General features: G+C 41.0%; 1 protein-coding gene across 1 annotated transcript in view; it reads left to right on the forward strand.

The window, feature by feature from the left end:
* KCTD16 (potassium channel tetramerization domain containing 16) overlaps nt 1-16,275 on the forward strand; it is a 298,172-nt gene extending 281,897 nt beyond the window's left edge. Inside the window, exon 3 of the mRNA XM_060093567.1 lies at nt 10,992-16,275. Coding sequence (XP_059949550.1) covers nt 10,992-11,446 — 455 coding nt within the window. The 3' untranslated portion in view covers nt 11,447-16,275. The remainder of the gene's footprint in view (nt 1-10,991) is intronic.
* Nucleotides 16,276-17,255: the final 980 nt, after the last annotated feature.

Raw genomic sequence — 17,255 nt, forward strand, 5'->3', positions numbered from 1 at the left:
AATGGAATGGTTAGGTCTCTGCCCAATAAGCTCCTTTCAAAAAAATATCATTTCACTGAAGCATCACAATATACTGATGGAACAGGAGTTGGTCTTGGAGTCAGATCTACCAAATATCAAATCCTGGTGTCATCTTTTATTAGCTTTGTGACTCATGGGCAAATGAGTCAACAATTATGAAATTCGGTTTCCTCATTAATGAAATGGGAATCATATTAACCACAGAGCAGTGGTTCTCAACTAAAGGTGATTGTAGTTGTCGTGCCTGAGTGGCAGAGGTGGTGCTGACAACTAGAGGGGAGAAACCAGGGATGCTGCTTCACAACCTACAATGCACAGGACGGCCCCCGCAACAAAGAATTATTCAGCCCAAACACCAGTAGTACCGAGGTTGAGAAACTCTGCCTTAGTGTTGTTGCTAGAATAAAATAAAAATATTTGTAAAGCACTTAGACCACCTCTGACATGTGGTCGGAGCTCATAATTCATTAATGTCATTTGCCAGGAGTTACTAATGTGAGTTCCCAGGCTTCCTCTGTGAGGTCCAAGCATTGTGATAAACTCATTCACACGGAGGTGTCAGACTTATTCTTCCATCAAGGGTGTGCGCAGTTTAAAAGGAGGCCTTGGGGACTTCCTTGGTGGTGCAGTGGTTGAGAGTCCACCTGCCAATGTAGGGGACACGGGTTCATGCCCCGGTCTGGGAAGATCCCACATGCCGCGGAGCGGCTGGGCCCGTGAGCCATGGCCGCTGAGCCTGTGCGTCCGGAGCCTATGCTCCGCTGATGGGAGAGGCCACAACAGTGAGAGGCCCGCGTACAGCAAAAAAAAAAAAAAAAAAAAAAAAAAAAAAAAGCAGGCCTTTTAGATGCTGATTCTGAGTAAATCTCTATGATGAAACGTCAGCCTCCCTAGCGCCTGGGGAAGTTTGGTCCCCGTGCACCTCCTCTTTCCCCCAAGGAGGTGGGAATTCGTCACTGTAATTATTTACCTCTTGTCACTGGTTTTGAAGATTCAATGAGATGATACAGGTAAAGTGTCCAGCACTGTGTACGGCATAGGGTAGGTGCAAGCGTAGGTCAGTGTTATCATCACTTAGTGTCTGTCTGACTTTCTGTCTGTCTCTCTCCATTAGGCATGTGGTCATATTAGAGGAATCTGCTTTCTCCAAATTGCTCTGCCCTGTGTTTATCTTCACTGTACTCAGTAATGGACTCTTCCTGAGAGCTTTTTTTCCCCCAGGTGATAGACTCTTCAGATACGAAAACCTCTCCACTTGGGTCTGATTTTGCCTACATGGCTCTACACCCTCGAGCTCTGTCCCTGGCAAGGTCCCAGACAGGCTCCAGACCTGGAACTGAGCTTTGACACTATTGTTAGGACTCTTTCTCTCTCCTCATGGTAAAACAAGGGTTCTCAGTGGCCTCTAAGGTCCCTTCCAGATCTCGCACTCTGTGATTCTGTCTACAGTGAATTCTGCACTACATCCTGATTGGCTTTCTCATGGCTTTCTCACCATCTGAAGTTTTCTGGTTAACTCCAACTTCAAAGCAGTTTATGACTTGTAAGTGTTCTAAGACAGTTATTTTATCTGTGATTCTCAAAAAATTCCCAGGGTACTCTGGCTCTTGGACAACTGCTCTGGGTTAATTTGGCTATTTTTTCTTTTACCAGGAGAATCAATAGAAATTTATGTTTGCATTTACCAATAAGCCATATATTATTGTGTTTTGATTTTCCCCACTTTGAGGAGGTATCATATATTGGTTGGTGGTTGAAAATTCATTAAACAGTATTAGCAACTATTAAATCTTACTTAAATGGCAAAGGGCTTTTTTTCCCTGTGCTAATTAAATGCATACTTCAAACACTGTTGATTGCTACCAGGGCAGCCTGGGTAGAACAGAAGACTGGTGGAGGGGCGTGACATACCCCACACATCAGGAACGTACCAGAGCTCTTCATCCTTCATTTAGTCATTTTCAGTTCTTGCCAGTGAACTTGGGGAAGGGAGCTGAGATTTCTTATATAAAAATAATGATTTTTTAAAAACCTTTGAAACCCCAGATTTTCAAGTTGTTCGATCATTTGGTTACTTTGAAAAGTTACGAAAGGGATGGAAAAGTTACCACTGGGACTATCGTGTCTTAAAGTTCACACTTTAACCCTTTTGGCCTATTAGTATTTTTAAATATCTCTAGTAGAAAATTCTCGTGATATTGAATAATATGTCCACCAAAAAGAGCAGAGGCTTTGCGTTAAAAGAGACCTAGACTTGAATTCTTTTTTTTTCTTATCAAAACCAGAATTTATTTCTTACAGTTCTGGGGGTGGAAGTCTAAGATCAGGGTTCTTAATCTGCCACATGTAAACTCTGTAACTTTGGGTCAGATAATTAACCACTTTGAGCTACAGTTTTGTCTTCCATAAAAAGGAAAGAGAGTAACAATCCACCTGTAGAGTTACTATGAAGATTAGATTATGTAAAGTGCTAAGCACAATGCTAGGTACATAGGAGTCCTCAATAAATGATATCTATTATTATGCTAAGTTTCTGGTTTTGGAGGTACAGCTATTGTCTTATTTATTGTTGGAATAACTATGTACAACAGGTGGCAGTATTGCCTTAGTATGTCTCTTGAGAGTGTTCGTCAAGTTTGTTGGGACTAGTGTAGCAAAGAGGCTATGATTCCAGAAAAGAAACAAGTCACCAACAAAGTAGCTTAGAAAACTAATAGTACTTGTGCCCTAAAGCACTGGCCAATATTAGTGCTAGAATTGTACAAGTGTTCAGAAGATGACAGAGGTAAACTAGACAGAAATTAAAGGTGTTAATATGAATTTGATATAGTGTTCAAGACTTTTATTGTAAGTAGCACAAAATTACCTTTCACTAGATTAAGCCAACAGAGAATTTCTTGGCTTGTAAAATTATAAGGCTGGGAACGGGGCCAACTTGTGATACCACTAGATGTAGGGCTCTGGCTCTTGACTATTTCTCAGCTTTGCCTGTCCTGTTTGGCTGCTTCATGCATGAATATTCTCTCGAACTGGTAAGGAAAATAGCCAGTGAACTCACATCCTCCTGGTTTGGTACAGCCCACATCATAAGGCAGATACTACCCATGAGTTCGAGTAGAACAGTCACAGTGGGGACTCCGATTCACCCAGCTTGGCTCACTTGACCGTGCCTGAATCACCCACTACAGTTGGGAGATGGAAAGTTCACATTTGGTCCATGTGTCCTCCCCTTATGGCCAGACGTGGCACCATGGTTGACAGCCCTTTCAGGATGTGATAGGGAAGAGGCAGTTCCCTAAAGGAAAAGAAGGGTGGTTTTACTGGAAAAGGGGGACATGCAAACCCTGTAATAATTTCATATACATTTCATTCTAAGAGATAAAATACTCTGAGATATTGATTGAGAGGCGTTGTAGCAGAACTTATTTCTTTTTTCTTTATTAGTTTCTGCTTTATAACAAAGTGAATCAGTCATACATATACATCTGTTCCCATATCCCTTCCCTCTTGCATCTCCCTCCCTCCCACCCTCCCTATCCCACCCCTCCAGTCGGTCACAAAGCACTGAGCTGATCTTCCTGTAGCAGAACTTATTATTTGGGGGACTTGTTCAAGTTTATGAAAATTGGTGAAGAAAAATATAAAAACAAGTGGCCAGGATGAAGAAGACTGGGTGGGAAGAGAGATGAGATGGGCCACAGAACTCCCTATGAAATAGGCAAATAGGACTTTGGGGACAGGAGTAATTCAGTATGATCTTAGCTGAAAAATGCTGAGACTTAAAAGGAGGAAATACAATAAAGAGGAGGAAAGCAAGAGAAGGACAAAAGGCCCTGGATGTGCAATAAATGTGTCTTCAAGGAGCACTTGAAAGAGCAAGGCAGTAGGCCAGAAAGTTAAAGTTCAGAATTACAGCCTTATACACATCATTGCATTGCTTTATTTAGAGAGACACCTCACAGGTGAAAAGCCTGAGCTAGGAAGGTGTCTGAGTATCACCAAAGTGGAAAATTATGTGACTAGAGACCATAGTTGAGTGGTTAAGAAAGTTAATTTTTACTGAAGTTGTATAATGCCTTTGGGATTTTTTGGATATTAATAAATAATTATGGGCTTCCCTGGTGGCGCAGTGGTTGAGAGTCTGCCTGCCGATGCAGGAGACACGGGTTCGTGCCCCGGTCTGGGAAGATCCCACATGCCGCGGAGCGGCTGGGCCCGTGAGCCATGGCCGCTGAGCCTGCGCGTCCGGAGCCTGTGCTCTGCAACGGGAGAGGCCACAACAGTGAGAGGCCCGCGTAAAGCAAAAAAATAAATAAATAAATAAATAAATAAATAAATAAGTAAATAAATAAATAAATAATTGTGAGTGATGATCCATTAGAACATCTGTATATACAGTTAATCAATTCTGGATGGATTTTGCCATTATCTCTGTTGATCAGCATGTTTTATGTTTTTGTCACATGCATATAAATGTCTAGTGATATGCCTAAATATTTTCCATTTTTCAGGTCAGGTTTTCTATCTTTTTTTTTTCTTTTGGAGGAAGGTTTACTGCCTCTCACAAACACCCTAAACCAAAAATTACTTTCTGTACACATCATCCATTTCCTCTCCCGTTCATTTTCATGCAGGTATTTCCTGCTGTCCTGATAGCCTAGTGTTTATGTGCCCTGGAGTGTGCATTAGAATTCAGAAGAGAACAAACCCAGGCTTTAACACAGGAAAACGGACATTAAACCAACCTAGAAACACATCCATAGTTACACATTGTGGTGGTGTGATAGAAACAGGTTGGAAGTTAGGACTGGCTTAAATTGGGTTGGAGGATGAATAGGTAAGGCGCTCCGAGAAAAGGATGGACAAAAAAGTGCTGAACAAGTGAAAATCAGAAGAATAAGTTGCTGGTAGAGGGATGATCAGATGCAAAACACTTAATAAGGTATAAGAAAGGGCAGCTGGGCAGCAACTGAACTGAGATGATTTTTTAATAAATTTATTTATTTATTTATTTATTTATGGCTGTGTTGGGTCTTCGTTTCTGTGCGAGGGCTTTCTCCAGTTGCGGTGAGTGGGGGCCACTCTTCATCGTGGTGCGTGGGCCTCTCTGTTGCGGCCTCTCGTTGAAGAGCACAGGCTCCAGACACACAGGCTCAGTAGTTGTGGCTCACGGGCCCAGTTGCTCCACAGCATGTGGGATCCTCCCAGACCAGGGCTCAAACCTGTGTCCCCTGCATCGGCAGGCGGATTCTTAACCACTGCACCACCAGGGAAGCCCGAGATGATGGTTTTTACTTCCATTCCCTAATTCCTCCATTTGCACTCATGGTCCAGCAGGTCGAGAGCTGTGTCTTTCTTTTCTGTTGCATCCCTGGCGGGGTCTGTGTGCTGTTATTAAGCTGTTGTCTCTCGGCTTCAAACCCACCCCTCTCTACTGTGCTGTCTGATGCTGAGGCTGGGATTCAGCTAACCACGCTTTTCATTGGCCAAGCTGGCTTCCTGTTAGATTCTGTCTGTAGGGGGCGCTAGAGGAAGACTGTAATAACAGGGGGAGAAGAAGGACTCATTTGCTTCCTGCTCATCAGAATCAACTCAGCTTTTATTTACCCCAGAAGCAGTTGGTTCCGGTTCTCTCTCTCTCTTTTTTTTTTTTTGTAATCCCCAGAGCCAGGCTTCTTCAGAGATACCAGGACCAGCAGGCATGGTGCCCTCCTCACATGCCTGGGTCTCACCTCCCATAGGATGCCTTTTGCCAGCATCTAGGTTCTAGTAACCCCCTCTCTTTTCTTTGTCTCCCCAGCCCTAAGGGTGGTGTCTGCCTCTTGCAGTCACTATCTTTGACTCCTCCAACATCTGTTTAACCAATTCCTTATATTAAATTCTCCCTGTTCAGATAACAGGTGGAACGTCTGTTTTCCTGACTGGCCCTGGCAGATGCATGGGTAGTTTAACTGTCTGCTGTTGCCCAAACTTGCCATGTCTTAATGAGGATCCCCAGCTGGGTCCCTTCAAGGCCAAATATCCCTAAGTGGAAAAGGTCAACCACAAGCAAGAAATGATGATTGTCAAGCTGGAAGATGTATTTTTCTCAGATGCTTGCACAGTCTGCTTATTCCCAATCTCCACTATGCAATATCTTTTCCAAGGTTAGCAGAATTATAAAAACATCAATTTAGGCATTATTGACGTTTCAACTGGGACACCGAGAAAGTGTTTCAGCAGCCTTGATAAATTAAATCTGACCACCTAGCTCCCAGAATGGCAGGTTCCTACATCATTGACAGAGAAGACAGGGGAAAGCAGTTTTCCCAGCTGTTGCTGTAAATGATGTGCCTTGTGCTCACAGCCATTAGCAGGTGGAGAATTTGAAGTGTGGGTAGATTGCAGAGCTGCCTCTTTTAAAAATGCATAAGCACTTTGTGAGTTTTCTAAGTCATGCTTCACTCAGTTCAGTTTGAATTTTTCATAGGGGAGAAAGATTCTGTTGTCTTTCCTCTTTTATTCCTTCTTTGACAGTAAGGACTTAGGGCTACAGTGGAAAGGGACCGAGTCTAATCATATAATTTTCTTGACTGGTCCTCAATTTTTCCAAGTTGTAAAATGTTGGAAGATTCAGTGTTTAAGGACTTGAGGCTATTGAGTTTCCTGCCCCTCACCATTTAATCCAAACTACAAATTTCCCTGAGCTCTGGGTTTAAATTTATTTGATGCGTCCTAAAGTAAATTTTTATCCTGGAAGACTCATCCATTTGTGAAATTCTAAGCACCGCACTTTGAAGGGACCTTCCTTCCAAAATGATCCCCTGGTCATATACTATGTTCCTCTCCACTCCCAAATAGAGTCAGACATTATGAAATGCTCAGTGTACATTTTCCTGACAAGTGCAATTATAGCATCAGTGTTCTTCCCAACATGATGCTCCAGCCAGACCTAAGAATTGGTTTTATAGCGTGTTAGTGGAAACATAATCATCATATCTAACATATTTGTTTATGTAGATCAGTGTCTGGCTTCTGGTAGAACAAATGTGGAACGTGTACACTGATTGAAATGCATATTGGGTGTCACAAACCATGAAACATCTTTACCTTCATTAACTATCTCATTTAATTTTCCTAAAACCCTTATGAGGAAGATACTATTACTAGCCTTATTTTTCAGATGAGGAAACTGAGGCTCAGAGAGGTAAAGTAATCCAAGCTGACATATTTCAGGGCCTGACTCTGGAGCCTGACATCTGTCTGCTACATTATCAACTTGATATAATTCAACACATGTGTCTGGCTCATTCATTTTTTTTTTTTTTTTTTTTTTCTTTTTGCGGTATGCGGGCCTCTCACTGTTGTGGCCTCTCCCGTTGCGGAGCACAGGCTCCGGATGCGCAGGCCCAGCGGCCATGGCTCACGGGCCCAGCCGCTCCGCGGCATATGGGATCCTCCCAGACCGGGGCACGAACCCGTATCCCCTGCATCGGCAGGCGGACTCTTAACCACTGCGCCACCAGAGAGGCCCTGGCTCATTCATTTAAGCGTCAAACATTTATCAAACCTCTATTATGTGCCAGGCAGCAAAAATGAAATCCAACAAATTCAGCAATGGTTTATTTAAAAATAAGGAAGAGCTATTAGGCTCTTTGACCAGCAACTAGTTAATACACCCCTCGAAAGGCAGTAGAGGTTTTGCTTTTTTAATATCAATAAATCAGACTTTTCTGGGAATGAAATGGCTTTCTCCCTATATCTGACTAATCAATTGTAACTTATTTTCTCCAGCCAGCATTGAAACCTCAGCAAATTGAGAGCAAAAGTATGTTGCAATCTGAAGTACCAAGGTATTTAGGAGATCATATTTTGCTGTAATTGTGGGGATTCTAGAATACCTACAGTTACAGAACATACCTTTCAGAGATGCATTTACACTTTCCAAAACAGGTGAGTACATGTCAGTGGGACTGCAAGGGCGAAAGGGTTTTCTGTGTTCTGGTTTATAACCTCTCTCTGCTGTGGTTAAATTCTTGGGAAGGAGGTGATCAGCCAGACAGTACTTCCAAAAAAGAAACAGCGTGGTTCTCTTCTCACATTTGATTATTTTTCAAATTTCATAATGACTCTTCATGAAGCACCTCCAGCTAGATGGTGTTAAGCCCATATTCTTCCTTGATTTCAACCTAATATGTAGACTTCAGGAGCCATCTTACGAATTATCTTTCCAAAATAGTAAAAGATTCAGATGTGCTCATAAAATATTGAAACGTGGTAGTATAACAAGCTCCACTAAAATTAATTTGTTTAATTTCCCTTTAATAGTGATAGCACCTAGAATAAGTGGAAAGTAATGCTTCTGTTTGCCTAGAAGCTGGTGATCCAAGCCGAGATTTAAATCTGTGATCATCCTGGCAGTCCAGGGAGGAAATAATGCATCTGTGCCAGGTTCTTGGCTTGGACAGGTCTTGGAGGGCTGCGTGCAGTTTTCCACATGAATACACAGGACTCCCTCACATGGTGGTGTTTGCGTTGTTAAAATGCCTTTTAGAAAAGCCTCAGGTTTCCCTCCAAGTCCACTGAATGGAATGACTTTCATGGGAAGGTGACTGTTGGGCAGAGAAGCACAGGTTTGTATTTCTACCGGTACAGCAGGTTTTATGGCCAAAATATTTTGTCATCTTGTTTTAAGGTAATAGGAGTACTCCAGCACATCTCCTTCTTCTTCTCCTTTCTCCTATTCCTCTTCTTTCTTTTTTTTAAGGCTAAGTTCAGTTTCTGAGCTTTTCTCAAAAAAAAAAAAAAAAAATCAAGCTAGATCAACTCTGGGTTGAGATGATTACTTTTCCTTGACCCAATTAGCTGGAGCCATTTTTCCATCGAGTCATATTAGTATAGGGATGGTCAGGTTTGGAGAGGCAGAGGCAAAGTCTGCCTTCTGAAGGAGAAAAAACGTTCACCTCAGAGCCTGGGCTGGCGGACAGAAACCATTTCCTATTGCTGATATTTTCTGTTACCAGCTGGCACATGTTGAACAGTTTCTCTGTTGCACGGAAGAGATTTATTTGTAATAGCCTGAGATAACTAGGACATTACTGCTGTGGTGATTCCTTTTAGCTAATGGGATTGTTGCATTTCATTTAATGGGTATATAAGTACATGAATACTCAGTCACATTGTAAAAAGTGGTTCAAAAGAGCAGGTATACACGAGAGAGACTTTTGGAATTGTGCTTTACAGGGACTTTTTTTTTTAATCTCAGGGGGAAAATGTATAAATTGCTATAAATATTTAAATCATTTAGCTATGTAGAGGACAGGCATTGTGAAAGACGGCAGGATATAACTTTCCTAATAGTTTCCATTCTAGGGTTCCTCTACTTTGACCACATTAGAAATGACAATAAAGTGAGATCTTATTATCATGTGACTTATTATTTATGAGTATAAGATATAGTGCAAATCAAAACTAGGTCTCCTTTAAAACGTATAAACATACCACATTATCCTTGTCCTCAATATTAGCATCATAAAGGGGATTGATTTCCCTTTTTTTTATGGCTTAAGTGCAATGAACTATATGAAATACCCAATGTATAACATACCAGTAAACAATATTAAGCTCATGACTCCAAGAAGACTGTGGCTGTTCAGAGAGTGGAAGGCTGGGAGCAGTGACTTATGTTTAGGTAATGCTTTGTGCCATAATTGTGTATTTCCTAGTTTAGGGAGCCACCAACTGAGTATCTGAAAAATGGCTCTGCCTCCAAATAGCTCAACACAATGCTATGAATCAAGACTTAGGGAAATAGGGAGAGAGGAATTCACACTGGCTTAAATATATTGTAGTGGGTCATATAAGTGAAAGCTCATTGACAGGTCTAGCTTCAGGTATGGCTGGATCCAGGTATTTAAATGTTATTATTAGGATAGTATTTTAATGAATTTCTACACTGTGACTTGAGCTATTTTCTGGGATGACAACAAGGAACATTTTACCTTGTCCACCTCAGGGTGCTCATGGTATAGTAGCTGAGATGCCCAAGGTGGAAAAGAACTATAACAAACTATGATATGTTCACTAATAGATGCATTTACAAAAGTAGACCATAACTCAGAGGAAAAACTTAACAACTACTTCTGAGGATAGCTAAACAAGGACTTCAGAGAGGAATGAAACCTTGAAAATTGTTTTGAAAGAGAAGCAGGAATTTTACAGACAGCCTTGGTTATAGTATTTGGGAGACCTGTATTCAAATCCCAGCCCTGCCATTTACAGATAGTGCAAACTACGACAAGTTTCTTAAATTCCCAGGGTCTTAGTTTCCTTGTATGGAAACTGGGAGTGGAGCTACTGATTTCTTCGAATTATCATGAGGACCCGGTGAATTGATGTGTGCACAGAGCTCACGTGGGGGCCAGCACAAAGTAAGCCCTCCCTGACTGGTAGCTGTCATTCCACTCTTCTAGACTCCCCCTATTTACCTGACTGCAATAACATGGGGCATTGGATTAGGGTTTAACATCAGCCCCAGTAAAATCAGCTAGCATTTATTGAGCGCTTACTGCATGCCACACATTGCATTAAGAATTTCACTTGCCTTGTCTAAATCCACCCTACAACTCTTGGAAGTGGGGAAATTATTATCCTCATGTCACAGATAAGGAAACTGAAGCTTTGAGAATTTAAGGGATATGCCAACGTAGCAAGATTAGTGATGGTATAGCTGAGTAACTCTCTGACTCCAATACCCATGGGCTGAAGCATTATACTGTATTTCTTGTCATGCAGCACGCCATCATTAACTTGCTTTGCTCGATGAACCTGGCTGCTGGGTACTCCTGTTGCAGCCCACTCCGTGTGCCATCCCATTTCTTCTAAAGACATGGTTGTGGATGCTCGTGTGCGTGTGTGTGTTCACATGCTGTGTTGTTACTCCACACTGAGCTGCCTGGCATTCATCCCTTGGGTCCTGTGCTTCCTTGCAGGTGAGCCATCTAGGTGGTCATCCTCGCACTGTGATTGCTGCTGCAAGAATGGCAAGGGTGACAAAGAAGGAGAGAGTGGCACCTCTTGCAATGACCTCTCCACCTCCAGCTGCGACAGCCAGTCCGAGGCCAGCTCTCCCCAGGAGACAGTCATCTGTGGGCCTGTGACACGCCAGACCAACATCCAGACTCTGGACCGTCCAATCAAGAAGGGCCCCGTCCAACTGATCCAGCAGTCAGAGATGCGACGGAAAAGTGACCTGCTCCGGACTCTGACTTCGGGCTCCAGGGAGTCGAACATGAGCAGCAAAAAAAAACCTGTTAAGGAAAAGCTCTCAATTGAGGAAGAGCTGGAGAAATGCATCCAGGATTTCCTAAAGATCAAAATTCCAGAGAGGTTCCCTGAGCGAAAACATCCGTGGCAATCTGAACTTTTACGGAAGTATCATCTATAGTGGAGGGAGGGGGAGGTGGGAGAAGAAACAGATCGTGTCACCCTTTTGAAGTAAACCTCCTAAAAGAAATTCATGTTTGAAAAGAAAAACAATAACTAACAATACACGTTTGTTAGAATACAGTAGCCCATTGATATACTACTGCCTGTTTACCTAGTTCACCTTAACATGTCAATCCACAGGGTAGATTTCTTTCCAGATGTGGAAGTATAAGAATCTCTCTCTCTTCTTTTTGTTCTCTATTTGTTTGTTAACTTGGTCCCGTGTACTGAGTATCTTATGTATAATGAGAGCCAGCTACATAAGTATAGCTGAGAGGCCTTGGGAATCATTTATCCCAAGCTGCGTTTTACTCTCCTCTTCTACCTCCCTCCTTTGAATGAGAATATGGTAGAGATCTGACCCATTGCCATAGGTCTGGGTTTTTAAATTTTCCTTTTCCCTTTTGTTTATGGGGTAAGGGGGGAATGGCAGATTTATATGACTTTTCACTCAAATCGATTACGTGCCAGTTTATATTGACTCCGTATGCATGAGTATTTGTGCAGCACAAGCCCAACAAAGTGTGTATATACACACAGTGCACATGAGCCCAGGGCCTGGGCATCCTAAGAGGTGTGCTTTTGCTCTCAGCAGCACCCTCTTAGAGTCCTTCAGACACAGGAGCCTCTGCTCTTACCTTAAAACCCTTCTGGGAAGATTTCCCAACCTCTCTTGGCAACACTTCCTAACATCAGAGAACCTTCGTCATCAACAAATTACCTTCCTTATTTCAAAATTAACACCCTCAGGCTCCATTTTACTGCGTTGCTCTTTCTCTGCACTAGGAGAAGGTGAGAAGAGCTAGTCACATATTCTTTGTGTTTTTTTTAAAAAACCAAAACATCCCTAATCCACAAAAATGACTGCAAAACGACCCCACGTTCAGTCTTCTCTACCCTGAGCTGAATTACCTTCCTTCTCGCAGTGTTTTCAGAGTCCTTACTGCCCATGTTTTCATGGTGTGGCCTTTTCACGTAATCCACGTTAAGTTCTCTGCATTCCCGTGTAGCTGTGGAAGTAAGAAAAACACACAGCACTTGGATGAGGGTTCAGCCTTTTGTTTTAAGAGGAAGTTGTATTCCACACCTCTCCTAGTAATGTCTCATAGCTTGTTCAAATTGCAGTGCTTCACTGTTACTTCCTTATATCCAGTTTTGTTGGCCTTTGGGATCTGGGATTTGGCTGTGTCCATACTAGGATTTGGCTGTCGTTTCTGTGATGTCTGTGAACAACCCAACTAGATAACTGAAGCTCTGAAATTAAGACTTTGGCTTTCTAAACTGTCTTTCTTGATTATATCCTTCACCTATATAGACACAGCCAAAAAGATGCTGTTAACAGCCATCCATCCATGTGACTCTGTATTCTATTAACATACCAATAGTTTTTTCATAGACTTGTGGTAAGTGAAGGTTAAAGGGCAAGTTTTTACTTTCAGCATTCCTTGTGCATTTCAGTGGGAACTGAAAATATAATTTGTCCATCATTAATTGTGTGCCAAGCACTACTAATTTTTTTTTTACTGTGTGTGTGTGTGTGTGTGTGTATGTGTATATGTATCACAGGTAATAAAGGCAACTGGATGATGTTTGTAGGAGGGAAACATAATGACCAATTGCTTCTTTTTGAAATCTTTCACTGATGCACGTTTATCATGTAAGAGGTCTGTCTTGATTCCTGTTATTATTGCCCATTAGTATATGGACATCTTTCTGAATTTTTATTAATTCTTACACCTGGGCAACAGACTCAGCCAATGTTTTCTTGTCCTAATGGTTTGAATGGACTTTACAGTTTTGCTGAAGTAGAAAAGAAAGATCATTTGGGGAGCTGAGTTGTCAAGAGAATTATAATTATGAATTTAAGTGGTGTTCTTTTTTGCAGTAGTATATTAGCAGACGTTTAATCTTAACTACAACATAGCTTTGTACAGCCTACCAGTATGTCTTCATTCTTTTCAGTGTTTCTTTATACCACATCAAAATATCATATTAATAATAGAAGATTCTGCAAAGAATCATAGAACTTAATGGGCCAAGAAGTTGAATTTGGTGAAAATATCCCCAAACTCACTTTGGTCAAATGATTCTTATGGTCCTACTGGAAGTTCTGTCAAAGAGTTGGGGGTCTAACTAAAATGGCCAAAGTCCCAACTTTCTTAAATTTCAGACCTGATTGTCATGCCTTCAAGATAGAAACACACTAGTAAGAATTAGAGAACTAGTAAGATGGCAGTCCACACACTACTCCTACTACATACTTTAAATAGGAAATTAAACGCTGCAAAAGAAAATGTTCATGGCATTATTTCTCTGTTCTTTGACCTGTCATGAATTTGTTTCTGTTTAGGCTGTCTTTATACCCCCAGTGAACAAAACCAGTGGTGGCAAGTCTGTTTAAAACAACAGTAACGTTTTAAATCTGAGTCAGCTCTAGACTGACACTCACACCAGATAGTCCAAGTAGCTGAAACAACAGCATGGTGTTCATTTGTGTGGTTGTTGGTGTGGAGATGACTGTAGACCTGATCAGTAAAAGGCTCTGCAGAGGCACCGAGTCCATGGACATCTTCAGTCCTAGTTCAGGAGGAGTTCAAGTGAGGTCTGTGTGGCCTGCAACATTGGAGATGAGTTCTGGGTAAGTGAGTTAGAAGATGAAATGCTGTAGTGGCCCTGCACCATGAATCAGGCCCATTTTCCTGAACTTAAAATAGTTTGAAGAACTTTTAGTTCACTTCCGGACAGAACAATATATATGGTTCGCTTCTTGAATATTGGTTATGACAAGGGCTGATATGAAGAGACTAGTAACATCAAATAGGTCAAATGAATAACGAATCATATGTGCAGAGCCCCTACTCAGGTAGCCTCCTAGAAAATTCTGCAATGCTAAAATCCATTGAGCTTGGGGAGGTCATTCTCTATGGTACATGGGGCTTCTGAAGGCAGAACTATATTTAAAATAAAGTCCCCCTACCCACTGTCAAAAAGGGAGTGGTCTGTGTTTAGCAGGAAAGGGGGAAGACAGGAAAATAAAACTGTTGGATCATTGTGGTAGTGTGCTCTCCCTCCCCCTGCTAAGAAAAAAATTGCACTGAGATATGGCCATAAAACAACAAAGTGAAGTGGTTTCCAGAAGTTGCAGTGATGTTATCCTTTGTAATTGTAGGCACAGCTATCTTCCTGGAAATACATGCATGATGAATTATAATAAAAGGGGAACAATTCACAAACCGTAAGTGTTCCCTTTGTTCTGTATTCCTCCATAGCTATGTCTACCCCCAACCAATTCATTTGCAGGGGTTACATCTGTTAAAGGGGAGCTAACAAGGATTTTTTCACTTTCCCATTGGCCTTGTTTGATTCAGGGGCACCTTTATCCATAGGCACAGACCAGATGTGTATTGTTCATTTTGGGTCCTCTTAATTCCCACTGTTTGTGCTTCTGGATTACTTTTGCTTCTCTGATTATCCTTTCTGATTCCTTTAGATTTAGATTCCTTTCTGATTATCCTTTGTCTGTGCCAAGCAAAACATGCTCCAGTGAGACAAAGAAAAGGCATATGTGGTGTTTTGCAAAATTACTTGACCCCAACTCCCAAAATGGGAAACAAACTTTGATTCTCATATATTTTTCTCTGTTACAGTTTCAGATTTCCAACTTTGTATTTATAGTGTCTCAATCCAGAACATTTAAGTGCTGGTATTTTCTGCCACTAGCTATCATAACGTGCAACTTGACTAGTCTTGGTCTTCTGGATGATATTTCCTAGATTTAAGACTCTATGAGCTTGTAGGAAGAATCGTTTGTCACCTTCATGTGACATAGCAATTTTCAAAGGAAAAATGATGGGAGTTATTTTTTCCCTGGTGACTCTGTGGCAGATAAATGTTTTTGCCAATTTGCATGCTGGGTTATACGTTTAGCATGGGCCGTTTCTCTCTTAATGTCTTGGTATTGTTGGCATCTTGCTATCTTGATGGCCCACTGTTCCAATTTATTTATTTTCTTTTATATTGTCAAACTAACACAGAGAAAGAATCAGAGTGAGTATTCTGTATTCTGAGGTAATATGGAGTTAGATGTTGTTTGAACAGGACTGTACAATGATTAATATCTACAGAGAAATTAGACCAAATGAAACCTGCTGAAATGGGTTTGATTTATATTGCCTTCATCATTCTGATTTTAGAAGAAATGGTTATTGCTCTCCACCCATGCTGAAAGAAAAGAGTGTTTGTTAAACTTTAATAATCACAGCTTTGTGATGCAAGCACAAAGCTTATTTGTTTGGAATGTCTGTTTTTCTCATCTTGCCATATACATTGGAATGGAGATTCTTCCCCTAGTGACCTCCACTGCAAAAGTTTTGGCAGTGTTTCCAGTACTCAGCATGCATAAAATCATTTGCAGCACTTGCATAAAAATTCAGATTCCTTGACCCTAACCCCAGAAAGTCTGATTCAGAAACTTCAAGCAGGGCCCAGGAATCTGCATTTTGGGCTATCACCCTTAATGGTTTTGATGAGATGCTCTGCGGACCTTCCTTTGAGAAACTCTGCTATTTAGGGACTATGCAGAGGTCAACATTTCTCTCACTTCCTAGTGGCACTTCCTCTCACTTTCTTTCCACTACAAATGAGTCAAAGCATGCATAATTCATTATCTTAAGAAAAAAGACCCAAAGAACATTCTAGGACTAGGGCAGAGCAGATTTCCGTAATTTGTTTGCCCTTTCATCTGCCTGTCAATCATAACATTTTCTTCATTTTGTGTATGTTTGATGTTTGTGCCTTTTTTTTTTTCCAAACTGAAAACCTACATCAATATAGTTTTATGACTGGGTAGATGGGAGCACATCTCTGAGTGAGATGTATCCTAATGATACCCAACAAGGAACAAAAATAATGACCTTTCCAAAGAAAGTTGTTCATTTCTAGGCCCTTTTACAGTTTGAGTCAGAGGAACCTTAGAGTGATCCATAATTTAATGATGTGTATGGCTCCAAAGGGGGTTCCAATAACTGCACATACAAGCCACCAAAATGAATATGGAATGTTTAGTGAATTTAGCTCTACTTCATGGATGAAATCCTGAGTCATTATATTGCTAAGTTTGTCCAATTTGATTCAAGCAGGACTAGGAAGTTCTCAGAGTTGAAGACCCTGAACCCCAACATTAACTAAAAATGTCAAGCAAAACCCATGGGGGAGAATAAATTTTTTAAAAAGAAATAAGGAGTGTTTTCAAAATTCCATTTGTAATGACATGAAATTCTCTAATTTTCCAGTCACTCTGACTAGGGGAGATGGCCGTACTATGATTATTCAGAAAGAAAAAAATTTTGGAGGTTTCAGTGACCCAGTTGGTCCTATCCATGTAACACAGTAACTGGAGATGTACCAGATTCCCACATGCAACAGGAAATAGAGAATAGATGGCTTAAATTCATGCTTGTCATGATATTAGTTAATATTTAAGTAAAAACTACCATCAAAGGAAAGTGAAGAGTGCTTAATGAAACGAATGCACTTTTTGCCACTAATTAAGATTATTTGGCCAAGAATTTTTTTTAAATCTTAAATTTGATTCAGTTTCTTTTCCCTCCTTTACTTCCCAAGGGAAGTTTACTTCTCTTTATTCCCCAGCTTCCTAACCTTTAAAAAATGTTCTTCTTGTTTGTGAACAAATGGTGTTGTTTATTTGATAAAGAATTTTTAGTTCCTAGACTGTCATCTTTGCTTTATTTAGGGAATTTACTTTGAAA

Source organism: Mesoplodon densirostris, chromosome 3 (assembly GCF_025265405.1).
Source record: "Mesoplodon densirostris isolate mMesDen1 chromosome 3, mMesDen1 primary haplotype, whole genome shotgun sequence".
Lineage (NCBI taxonomy): Eukaryota > Metazoa > Chordata > Mammalia > Artiodactyla > Ziphiidae > Mesoplodon > Mesoplodon densirostris.